Source organism: Lynx rufus, unplaced genomic scaffold (genome assembly GCF_022079265.1).
Source record: "Lynx rufus isolate CCGP_SWC_20201006 ecotype Redwood Valley unplaced genomic scaffold, mLynRuf1.p SCAF_24, whole genome shotgun sequence".
Taxonomy (NCBI): Eukaryota; Metazoa; Chordata; class Mammalia; order Carnivora; family Felidae; genus Lynx; species Lynx rufus.
In genome coordinates, this window is record NW_025814839.1 from 8428362 (window position 1) to 8441034 (window position 12673).

Below are 12673 nucleotides of genomic sequence, written 5' to 3' on the forward strand. Positions count from 1 at the left end.
GAGGACGAGGGAAGCCAGGGTCTCTGCCTATGTGACCTCACTGAGCCTCACAACGGGCTGTGTTCACCATCAGCACCTGTGTCCTGGTTCAAGGCCACACGTCTGCCTAGTGGAAGGGGCCCGACTGGAGCCCAGGTCCTTGCTCTGTTCCCGTCACCCACTCCACCCCCCGCCATTCCCCCAAAACACCAGCTGCTGGGGGGTGTCCACGAGGAGGCCGCCAGGGCGCAGCCTGGGAGGAGAAACGCCAGTGGGGGCCTTCCTGGGTGCCGTAACCTGGGACCGGCGTCCCCCCACCCACCCCTCCATGCTCGCCCACCGCCTGCCGCAGGGGCGCGGCCGCCATGCTCACGCACATCTCAGCTTCTCCTTCCGGCACAGCTGCACCTGCTCCTCGTCCATGGTGGTGTCGATGGGCCGGAAGTAGGACATGATGGTCAGGAAGTCCTCAAAGTTGATCTCGTCAGCCAGGCCACTGGATCCCTTGCGCAGGTTCCTGTGGGAGCAGAGACGGGAAGTCAGCGACGGATTAAACGCCGGATCTTACCCTTGGAGCACCGATGCTTCAGAGAACTCGGCCCTTCTGGGCACACGCCTCGCCCACGGGGGCCGTCCTAGCCTTGGGTTCTGTTTCCCAGCAACCTGCTTATGGGGTGCGGGGCAGCTGGGGGTGGGTGGGGGGGGGGGAGGAGGTGCTGCCCTCCCCGAGCTCAGCATGAGGGGGGCAGGGGGAGACACACAGTTGCACTGCTGTTGGTGAAGGCCGGGGTGGAGAGCTGCCTGGGTGTGCTACAGTGCGCAGGGCGGGGCCCTCAAGGGTGGGGAAACCAAGGCACCAAGCAACTCAGTAACTCACCAAACTGACCCTTTCCTTCAGATCCAGGGCGGGTAACCGCGGCCCGCGGGCCAAACCCTGCCTGCTGCCGATTTTTGTACGGTCCGTGAACCGAGAGAAGGGCTTTTATGTTTTCGCATGGTTGCAAACAGGTTTTCGGGGAGAAAAAACCCGAAACGGTAGCAGCACTTCATGACAAACTTTGGTAAAAATCACATAAAATTTGCAAGTCAACGTCTATAAATAAAGTTTTATTGGCACACAGCCACGCCCATTCATTTGCTGTCTGTGGCTGCTTTCCTGCTACCGAGGCAGAGCTGAGCAGCCCTGACAGACACCGCATGGCCCACGAAGCCTAAAATATTTACTCTGTGGCCTTTTGCAGAAAAAGTTTGCCGACTCCTGCTGTCTATCAGCTGCCTCAAACTCTAGCACAGTGGTCAGCTTGGCTGAGTAATCGCTTTACGACCAAAGTGAAAAGTCTACTCTTAATTTCAGGGTTTTTTTTTTAGCAAGGCGGGCTCCAGGTGGTCGCCGCTGACCTGCTTTTCAGAAGGGGCAAGAAGGGTTCGTGTTCCAGGTGAGGCTCAAGCTGGGTCAGCCTCGTGGCTGGCCCGGTGCCAGGCATACAGCAGGCGCTCAGCAGACGGGCAGTTTCCCTTCTCTTCTGCGAAGATGCCCAGTTCAGACGCTATTTTTCACCCTTAACTTCCCGAGGATCCCGTATGATGGAACCCTTCGAGGTGGGGAAGGACCCTGCTCACACCGCCCTCCAGACCGGCTTCTCCGTCCACAGTCCTGTTCCTGAAGGGTCTTGGGAGGCAAGGCTGACCGTGGTATTTCGTGCGAAGAAAATTCTGTCTCTGCCCAACCCCCCCCCCCCCCCCCCCCGCTCCAAAGTCCTTCTTCACCACGCCCCTCGGAACTTCTAGGACGAGGAGTGAAGAACTACGGGATATACAGGCTCTTAGCTGCAGCGTCCAGGCTGTTCTGGGGACAGGCTGGGGGAGCCCTTCCTCAGTCGTCCCCTCTTCAGAGACTTCCAGGCTGCCTGCCCACTCGCCTACCTGCCATGGCCACCCAGCCCCGCCATTCCCAGCAGGACCCTCCCCCGCTCTGCCCCAGGAGCAGCCACATGGGCTTTTGCAAAACGCACATCAGACCCCAGCGCTCCCCTGCCCGAAGCCGTCCAGAGGCCTCGGTTCTCAGGGTAACCCCAGCTCCCCCACCTGCTATCTCAGGCCCGGAAGGCAGGTATTGGTCTCACCAGCCACCCCAGCCCTGGACAACCCTTCCTGCCGCACTCCGGTCCCCAGAGGCTTGTCCGGATGTCTATCTTCTGGACACTCAATATCCCCCGACCGCCTGGCATCACTTCCTTCCTCCTGTGGCAGCACCGCGTCTGCACCAGCCCTCCGCCAGCCGTCCTAACTCCGGACCCTCCGAGGAAGGGGGGGGCTTGTCCCTCCTGCCTCTCCCTGACCGCCCCGAAGTCCAGTCCCCGAGCCGGACAGAGGCCTCAGCTCCGCCCCGCTCCCACGCCCCGTCCCCTCAGCCGACACCTGAATGCCACCCGAGAGCTGAAAAACCAGCTCCTGAGGCCGCTCCCAGCTCCCACGGGTGACGGATGAAAGCCAAGCTGCGACCTCGGGTCAGATTTAAGGCCCCCAAACATTCTCGCCCACGCCAGGAGTGCCCTCTCTCTCTCGTCCGAATACGCTCCCTGCTAGGGCAGTGGGGAGAAATGAAGGACCAGCCTGCGCCTTCCCGGCCCCGGCTGGCTCCCGCAGGCCCCGGGGAGCCGGCTTTGCTGGTCCCTCCAGGGCCACCACCCTCTCCCCACCCCAGTGGACCTCATGCTACGGGAGACACGGGCCCCTCCAGCTCCACCCCACGGAAGGCTGGGTCCCTGGTGCCCGGCCAGCTACCCAGGTGGCCAGGTCCGCACGGAGCCTTTTGGAAACAAGCGTCCCCTTACAGACCCACACGCGGCAGGCACGCGGACAACCAACGCGCACACATCCTCACCACCCCCCCCTTGTCGTGCCAGGCACCACTAGACTCTGGTCACCCTCTGCCGTCTTCCTGTGACACCTTTCAACCCTAGACCCCAGCCCTAGACCTCCCGACCCATATCAACTCCCCCGGCACCCCCTCCCGCCACCTGTCAGCCTCACTGCCCACCGAGGCCTCCCTCCGAGACCCTTCACGCAGAACCAGGGTTACAAGGAGGTGGGGGCTCTGAATTCCAGCCCCGCCTCCACCACGGACCGTGCGCCGTCCCCCCCGGCGACGGGACAATCCGGCGTGAAGGTTCCTTCAGCGCCGGCTCGTCACCTCCAACCCCAGACCGAACTCTTGCTCCGTCCTCTGGCATCCCCTCCCCGGTGGTGCAAAGCTGCCCACGGCTCTCCGGCTCCCCTCAGCAGCCCTGCCTCCAGCCTGGGGGACCGCAGGACGCCCCCTCCCGGGCCCCTACAACGCGCCGGCGGCCAGAGTGTGCGCTCCACGCTCCACACCCCACCTTAAACCCATCAGCGCCCCCCCCCGCCCCCGCCGCTGCTCTCAGGTTGAGGTCAAGACCCCTCTTACTGGTCGAGAGGCCGCACGATGCAGCTCTGCCCTCCGCACCCCTCTCCTCTTGCGTGGCCTGTGCTCCGGCCAGACCTCCTTTCTGCCACACACACTCGCTGTACTTTGTGCCGCAGGGCCTTTGTACCTGCAGTTCTGTCCTCCCAGAACACCTCCTCTCTCTGCTTTGCCTCATTAACTCTTGGTCACTGTCTCAGGCCTTGCCCTGCATCCTCCAGGGCAGCTGAGGACTCCTACCCCTACCCCATGAACAGGGAAGGCCCAGAGAGGGAGGCACAGCTGGCGGAACCAGAGCTGAGTGGCTCAGGCTCACAAACCTGAAACCTGTCCGGAAGTCACTGCCCTCTTTCTGCCGGTTCTCCCGGTTTCTCGGCCATCTCTGCAGACACTGGCTGTCAGGCATATGGTCCCGGTGTGTTTGCCCACAGGCCCTGGCAGCCTGGAGAGGGCGTACCCGACCCGAATCTTGCTAGAGCCTCAGACAGAGCGAGCCTCCATCCAGTCACGAGGGTCTCGCAACTCCAACAACGCTGGACAGTTGAGGATACGAGCTCTGCTTGGAGCCTCAACTCTGGGACACTGGCCCAGGTGCACCGCCTCCCTCTGCCTCAGTTTCCCTGTAAGTCAGGGCAATGAGCAGAATGATAGCCAACCTGGTACATGTCAGCAATCCTGCGAGGCAGATGCTATCGTTACATCCATCTTACAGGTAAGGAAACTGAGGTAGCCTCTGAAATCACCCTCAACGATCCCACCTCCTGGCACTCAGCCCCGTGTGGTCCCCTCTCCTCGTGTGGGAGGCCCTGGTGACTCACTTCTCATGAAGAGGACACAGAAAAACTGATGGGAGGTCCCCGAAGCGGGGCCTGCCGGCAGCCACACGTGTAAGCTTGGAAACAGAGCCGCCCCCCGTCGAGCCTTCAGATTGCTGGAGCCCCAGTGCCTTTGAACCCGAGAACTCAGACAGTTTGCCCGTGGGTCCCTCATGTACAGAAACGGTGAGGTGGTATTTGTTTTAAACTGCTAAGTACTGGGATAATTTGTTACGCAGTCATAGCTAACTAATACACAGGCCTAGAGGGACTGAGTGAGCTGCCCAAAGTCAACGAGCCAGAGTTCTCTGACCCCAAGCTGTGCTCATAACTCCTACTCAAAGCAACCCCCTCCTCTGCTCAATGGCTTAAGGAGACATTCACAGCACACAACACCATAAGAAGGTACAAAGGGAAAACACTCCCTCAAGGCCAAAGTCATCTGCCATTGGGCCGGTTCAGGGACAAGGGCCCACCTGTTGTCGAAGAAGGCACGGACGATTTTGGAGCGGATCGGGTTGAGCTCCAGGTCAGGAACATTGTTGAAGTTCTCTTTGCTGAGTTCCAGGAAGGAGAAGCACCAGGAAAAGAAAGAGGGGGGAAAAAAATCAAATGTCAGATGGCAGGTCCACCACTTATCGGGCTGTATTTTTAATCCTGAGCCAATCCCACAAGAAGAGTCCAGAGATGAGACTGGAATGTGCTGCATTGATCTGCCCCCACTCTAACCTTTGACTGGCAGGAGCTGGGAGGATTCGGAGGCTCAAAGATGTTACGTGTCCTCGACGTTCACCCTCAGAAAGACACAGAGACACGAGATGTGCACCCCACCCCAAGGACTCGGAGACCACCGGAGGCCCATCACAGACCCCCAGGTAAGGAGACCCTGGTTGGGCCATTCTGGAATTGGGGCAGCAGAATGGTGGCCTGGACACCAGAAGATAGTCTGACGAGTCCTCAGTGGGTGGCATGGAGAGTTACCGCATGCCCCAGCAATTCCACTCCTAGATATACGGCCAAGAGCAATGAAAACACGCATCCACGTAAAGACTTGTACGTGCGTGGTATAGCAGCCTTACTCATAAGAGCCACAAAGTGGGAATCTCCCAAGCGTCTGTGAACCGATGAGTCGATAAATTGCGGTCGATTCTCCAGCCATAAAAAGGAGAGACGTAGGGATCCACGCTGCAACACAGAGGAGCCTTGAAAACACTAGATGTGCTGAGTAAAAGCAGCCAGACGCCAAAGACTACACAGTGTGATTCCATCTACACGAAACATCTAGAACGGGTAAATCCGTAGAGACAGGAAGTAGACCGGTGGTTGCCGGGGGCTGGGAGAATGATGGAAAGTGACGGCAAAGGTACAAGGTTTCTTTAGAGGATGATCAAAATGTTCTGAAATTGACTGTGGGGCTGGACACACACCTTCAAGGATTCTAAAAGCCACGGAATTATATACGCTTTTTTAAGATTTTATTTTTAAGTGATCGATACCCAACGTGGGGCTTGAACTCACAACCCCGAGATCAAGAGTCGCCTGCTCTACGCACTGAGGCAGCCAGGCACCCCTGGAATTATACATTTTAATGGGCAAGACGTATGGTATGTGACCTGTATTTCTGTAAAGATGCTTAAAACAAGAAACAAACAAACAAACAAACAAAAACGATGCTGGCTTGGGGTGGGAGAGGGTGAATTTCAAACCCAGCTACCCTGTCACTGGGTCATACAGGCTGCGGGTCCACAGTCCAACCTTCCCACATAAGGCCATCCTCTGTTCTCAGAACCTGCTTCCTACTCACCTCTTTCTTCTGTTCCATGGACTTCAAGGAGTAGTAGCCTTGAAAGGGACCCAAGGCACAGGCTGGTAACCCCGGGGAGCAAGGAGGCACCCCAGGCCAGGGAAGAGGAAACAGCAGCTACTTAAAATGAGAATGTCCAGGTGTGGGACATTCATCAGATCTGGAACTCAAAACTAGAACAAAGCCATGCTGGGAAGGAGGAAGTGCCACATACCTGGAGAATTAAGCACGGTTTGAGTTGGAAGCTTCCCGAAGCACATGGCTGACCCCTGTCCCGCCCCCACCCTACCGATAGGGAGACTGAGGCCCAGAGGGAAACGGAGACCTGGTCCTGGCGTTCAGAATCCCCTGCCCCCGTGAGCCCACCCCGACCCCCACGCTCCTTTCTGTCTTTTTCCTGATGCTCCTGGCCGGGCTGGCTGGCGGGGCACCGGGCCAGACTCAGGAGCCAGTGTCAGTGGATGCCCGCGTTTTAGATTCCTAAGATCCCAGGTCCAAAGAAGGGGTGCACTCAGGACAGTCGCCTGGGGGATGGAGTACTATTTGGCCATGACAAGGAATGTAGTACGGATACATGCTACGATGTAGACCAACCTTGAAGACATGGCACTAAGTGAAGGAAGCCAGGCACGGGATGCTTGGCTGGTGCAAGCAGTTGAGCATCCGGCTCTTGATTTTGGCTCAGGCTGGGATCTCGCGGTTTGTGAGTTCGAGCCCCGCACCCGGCTCGGTGCTGACAGCTCAGAGCCTGAGCCTGCTTCGGATTCTGTGTCTCCCTCTCTCTCTGCCCCTCCCTCACTTGTGTGTGTGTGTGTGTGTGTGTGTGTGTGTTTTTTCTCTCTCTCTCAAAAGTAATTAAACATAAAAAAAAAAGAAAAGAAAAGAAGGAAAGGAAAAGGAAAAGGAAAAGGAGCAGCCTGGCTCAAAAGGGCCACGTATGAGAGGACCCATTTATACTTGGTGACTGGAAGAGATAAATCCATAGGGACTGAAAGAAGACGACTGGTTGCCAGGGGTAGGGTCCTAGAGGGGTTGATGGCTAATTAGTACAGGGTTTCTTTGGGGGGTGGTGACAGAAATGTCCTCAAATTGATTGCATACTTTCTTTTAATATACTTTTTAAAATTCTTTTAAATGTTTATTCTCAGAGAGAGACAGAGTGTGAGCAGGGGAGGGGCAGGGAGAGAAGGGGAGACACAGAACCCGGGGCAGGCTCCAGGCTCCGAGCTGTCAGCACAGAGCCTGATGCAGGGCTCGAACCCATGAACCATGAGATCATGACCTGAACCAAAGTTGGAAGCTCAACCAAGCCACCCAGGCACTCCTAATTACGTACTTTAAATGGGTAAACTGTACAATAACGTGCATTATATCTCAGTACTGCATTTTTAAAAAATCCCCGGAAATACATCTAAAAACCAAAAAGCAAAGAACCACTGCACTGTGACTGTATTTACATAAAGAACAAAAGGTACCAACCCTAAGCCCTACAACTCCAAGTCAGGATACAGGTCAACTGCTTTCGGGGAGGGTGACCAGGAGGGGCCATGGGGAGGCTTTGAGGCTGAGAATGTTCTGCTCTCGATCCGGGTGTCGGTCACGGGTATGTTCAATCCATGAAAGTCCCTCTCTGTGACCCGACACATTTCTGCTTTTGTCTGTGCACATCATACCCAACTGGAGACAAGAGACAGAATGCCCAGAGACCCCGCATGGGAACAAGTCAAGTCAAAGGGGCCACGTGGAGCCGGAGAGAGAATTCTGGGAGAATGGGAAAGCAGCAACCAGCTGCTCCGTGGCGAGTTAGTAACACGAGACCCCAGGCCCCCTCTGGCTTTCGTTGGCCAGAGGGTCACGGCTAATTCCTCCTCAGCCTCAGTTTCCTCATCTGTAAAGCAGGCACACAGATGCCACAGACGGAAGCCTTCACACGCCCGAGCGCATGCAGCACGGGGACAGGGACTCTCATTCCCACAGCCCCACATTCCCAACCTCGTATGGCTGGGGGCATCACAGGTGCTCAGGGAGCGGAGTGGAAGGGGTGGCGAGCACGGGCGGGGCTCGCCTCCCGGTTCATTCTGTCCTGAGCACCTGGCTGGCACCAGACTCAGTTCCCCTCCCAGGTGCCCAGACCTTTCAGCTGCTCCCAGGACTTCCCCCCTTGGATCCTTGGAGACCATCAACCCCCAGCTGTGGCTTGCTGAGCTCGGGAATGGGCTACCAGAGGAGCTGTCCCTCAGAGCTGCTGGAAGGAGCGTACTGGGGGACACACCCGGGAAATGGATCTGGTTAATTCCCCGGAAGGGAACAGAGACCATCGACAGGGAAACTGCGGGTTCTAGGGGGTTGGGAGAAACCCGGGCCTATGCTGACTCTGGAAGGAGGCAGGATAGAGGGAAGAAGGACCTCACAGAGCCTGACCAGTGTCTACAGAAGAATGGTAATAAGAAAAGAAGGCTGACCTCCCACTGACAGCAGAGGAGGTGAGGCAGATACTCGGACTCGGACGAGGGCAGTATCCTGGGTCCTGGCATCACAGCCTTTGGCGGGTCTGTGCAGGTGTCTCAGAAGCCCAGCTGCCCTTGCTCCCTCTCTCCATGGGTGCCTGCTGGATTCCCCCTCAAATCTCAGCTCTCCCTCACACGGTCACCGTACTGATGCCCCATGCCTCAGTTTCTTCATCTGTGAATTTGGTGAACACCTAGCACCGCCCACGGCAAAGGGAATGTGAAATCAAGTGTACCCGGGGTCTGGTTCAGGATCTGCTCCTCACCAGGCCCATCATCTTGGGTGAGCCTCTCCACATCTCAGAGCCTCGATTTCTCCTGTGTGAAATGGGGATCATGGGAATGCCTAGGCAGTATCATGGGGTTAACGAAATTACTAAATCCGATAAACACACATAAGGTACTTAGGACATTGCCTGACACACAGCGAGCTCTTAATTTTAAAATGAGAATAATAGGGATGCCTGGGTGACTCAGTTGGTTAAGCCTCCGACTCTTGGTTTCGGCTCAGGTCATGATCTCGCAGTTCTTGGGTGAGGCTTCTCACTGACCGCGTGGAGCCTGCTTGGGATTCTCTCTCTCCCTCTCTCTGTCCCTCCCCCACTTGCTCTCTGTCGGTCTCAAAATAAATGAATAAAAGCTTAAAGTAAATAAATATATATGTATACACACACACACACGTATGCGTGTATTTAAAAGTAGAATAATAATACCAACTAACCTATTACTCCCAAGGTGTCTCTAAGTGCTCTAAGAGATTTACCTTATTCTCCTACAAGGCAGACACTCATCCCCATGTTAAAGATGGGGGAAACTGAGGCAGAGAGCTAAAGAACTGTCTTGTGGCAAAGAAAAGAGACAGGCAGCACTCAGAATCCCCAGGGAGCAGATGCTAGCAAGACTTCGGTCCTGGCTGCCGGTCTCGGGGACACTCCCGGATATTTGCCAACCTCCTTTTTGAACGAGTCGATTGCGGGCCTCGAGTCCAGAGGAGCCTGGGAGAGGCTGACCGCAGTTTAATGTCCCATAAACGCCAGTTTCGGTCTTGTTTTCCTTCCTCCCCCACCCCCACCGCCAGGTGCCCACTGGGCTGGTAGAACCGGCTCAGCTGAAGGTGTCGGGCCCAGGCTGCAGCCCGGGAAGGGCTCTGCTCCACCCAAGCCCAGGGCTCTGGGGCCACAGCTGATAGGCGGTGACCGGGGGGTCCGGCCATGGGGCCCCTGTGACCAGCGGGGAGGGGTCCCCCACGGAGACCCCAGGGGCACACAACTGGCACACCTCCTCTGGGTGGGGTGGGGGATCGAACCCCGGGGTTTAAGGGTTCCCTGCACCCCCCTCGCCCGCATCCTGAGGGCTTTCCCAGGGCCAGGCTGCGCTAAGTGCTTTGCAAACACCGCCACGTTTGATCCGCCCCACACACCCACAGTCCCCATCGTGCAGGTGAGAAAAGGAGGCCCAGGGAGGCCAAGTGAGGAGGCCACAGCCCCACAGCTAGGAGGACAGCTCTGAATCCGGCTCTAACCGCCCTGTGCGCTTCCTCACACTTGCTACTTCCTCTGGGTTGCACGGTTTTACTTGAAAGAGAGCACACAACTGAAATCTTGGTTGGGGATCTGCCCCCACCCAGCCCCGAGAGGCCCCATCCGGGACCCAGAAAGAAGGCAAGACAAGCGTCCAGCCTGCAAGGGAAGGAAAGACTGAGCAACCACCAAGGAGGGGCTCCTCCGCAAGCCTCGTCGTGGGGGCCGGTTTCCGGCAGCTCTGAGGGCCAGCTTCTCTGCCGGGCCCTCTGCCGGCTTGGTCATCCTCAGCCCCCACCGGGCCTGACCCACCGGGAGCTGAAGACCCAGCGAGGCCCCAACGGCTCCCTGCCTGGAACTCCAGCCTCCCTGCTCTCACCGGCCCATCGGAGAAGGGTCTCTACCGCGGGGGCTGCCTGCCCGACTCTCCTGGAGGCCCCACCCTGGGGAAACTGGGGACCCATGGGGACTCACAAAGGAGGAACCAAGAGTCACTAACTGCGCGTCTCCCCGGGCAATGCTGAGCAGCTCAAAGTGTCGTCCCTGGACCAGGAGCATCAGTCTCACTTGGTGTGTGACACACAGAGCCCTTAGCTGGCCCGGAATCAGAGCCTGCATTTTAACGTGATCCCCGGGGAACTCGCATGAAGGTTAACGTTTAAGAAACGCTAGGAATTCCCTAACCGTGCCAGGCGTTTCTCCCGTCCACGTGCCTTTGCACGAAAGATCTGGCACGGGAGCACCTGGGTGGCTCAGTCGGTTAAGCGTCCAACTCTTGACTTCGGCTCAGGTCATGATCTTGCAGTTCGTGGGATTGAGCCCTGCATCAGGCTCTGCACACTGTGCAGCCTGCTTGGGAGTTCCTCTCCTACCCTCTCTTTCTCTCTCTCTGCCCTTCCCCAGCTCATGTACACACACATTCTTACTCTCAAAATAAACACTAAATATGTGTGTGTGTGTGTGTATGTATGTGTATACACACACACACACACACACACACACACAGAGAAAAAGCCCTGGTCCCCTTGCCACCAGGCAAATGCCTCTTTCAGTGACTGGGGCAGTGTCACCAACGTCACCCTTCCCCACCACACGCTTTCTCAACTTCTCCTGTATCTGCTCCAGGCCCGTACCCAGCTGTCCTCTCAACACCTGCCATGTGCTGATCACAGGGACCTTCCAGGTGCTGGCTTCAGCGGTGAGTGGGACAGACATCACCCCTCCTGGGATTCCAGCAGGGGAAATGAGACAGAGGGAAAATGACCTGTCTCGGGCAGCAATGAGCACTTTGCAAGCACACCAAGCAGAGACAGGACAGAGACCCCAGGGAATCGGATAAAGTCTCAGTGGGGTGACCAGGAAAGGTGACACATGGCAGAGAGCAGAGGGTGGCGAGTTCTCAAACCCCCAGGGAACACGGGGCCATGTCTGGGGACCTTTTCGGGAGTCACCCGGTGGGGGAGGGGGTCCCAGAATGTGCTCTACACCCTACCATGCACAGAACGCCCCTGCCCCCACACACATTCTCCAGCCCCAAGTACCAATAGAAACCCCGCTCTGGAGAAAAGCATTCTAGAAAGCAGGTCATGAGTGCGTTCTAGAGCTCCGAGGCAGGAACAGCAGGAACAGCCCCGTGCCCGGCACATGCCAGCCCTCAGCTAACGGCAGCTGGGGCTCCTATGTATGCACCTGACTGTGAGCAGACCTTTAACTTGACAAAGCAGGGGTGAGTGCTGCCGGGGGATGCAGGAGGCTGACAGGTCAGGAGGGAGGTAGGGACGAAGGCCCCTCGCACAGGGGTCTGCCACTGCCTCTGTCTGGCGCCCCTTCCCTCTTGTCATCACACAGAGCTCCTTCTGTCCCTTCTGTTCTAGTCCAAACGTGGCCACCGACCCCAAGGTCCTTCTCCCACCACGGTCCCAAGACACGCACCCTCCCCGTCCTGTTTCCTTCCCTCATCTCACATGTGATGAGCTTGCGGGACGCGTGGGTGGCTCAGTCGGTTAAGCATCCGACTTCCGCTCAGCTCATGATTTCACTCTTTGTAAGTTCAAGCCCCGCGGTGGGTTTTGTGCTGACAGCTCAGAGCCTGGAGCCTGCTTTGGATTGTGTCTCCCTCTCTCCCCCATTCATGCTCTTTTTCTCTCAAAAATAAACAAACACTAAAAAAAAACCTAAAGAATACATATAATGAACTTGTGTGCATGCTAGTTCCCTCTCCGGTCCTCCCTCCCCGCACCCCCACCCATGTCCCCACTCCAAACAGAAGCCCCCACCACCTGCTTCTGCAAGCAAGGGCTGAGTCCTTCAGCTTCTGGGGGAAAGAGTCTCCGTAAAAACTTTCTATTCGAGTACTTGCAAATTATTCGGGTCCATTTAGAAAGCTTCGTCCTGTTTCAGGGACACCTTGCACCCCTCACACTGAAGGGACCCCTGCACGGCTCTCTGGGTCACCTGAACAGACAGGAGAGCGGGCCCGCTTGTGCCCACTGTGGCCTGGGGAGTTTTACAAGCAACCGTGGGTTCTTCTCTTTCAGATGAACATGCGCCCTCCAAGCTGACGCCTTAAAGGGAAGATGCTTAACTCCCGGAACCTGTTAAAC

General features: G+C 57.0%; 1 protein-coding gene across 1 annotated transcript in view; it reads right to left on the reverse strand.

The window, feature by feature from the left end:
• TESC (tescalcin) overlaps positions 1 to 12673 on the reverse strand; it is a 51437-nt gene that overhangs the window by 7411 nt on the left and 31353 nt on the right. Inside the window, exons 3-4 of the mRNA XM_047088158.1 lie at positions 4716 to 4796; positions 357 to 496 (exon numbers count right to left, since the gene is read on the reverse strand). Of these exons, the coding sequence (XP_046944114.1) occupies positions 357 to 496; positions 4716 to 4796 (221 nt within the window). The remainder of the gene's footprint in view (positions 1 to 356; positions 497 to 4715; positions 4797 to 12673) is intronic.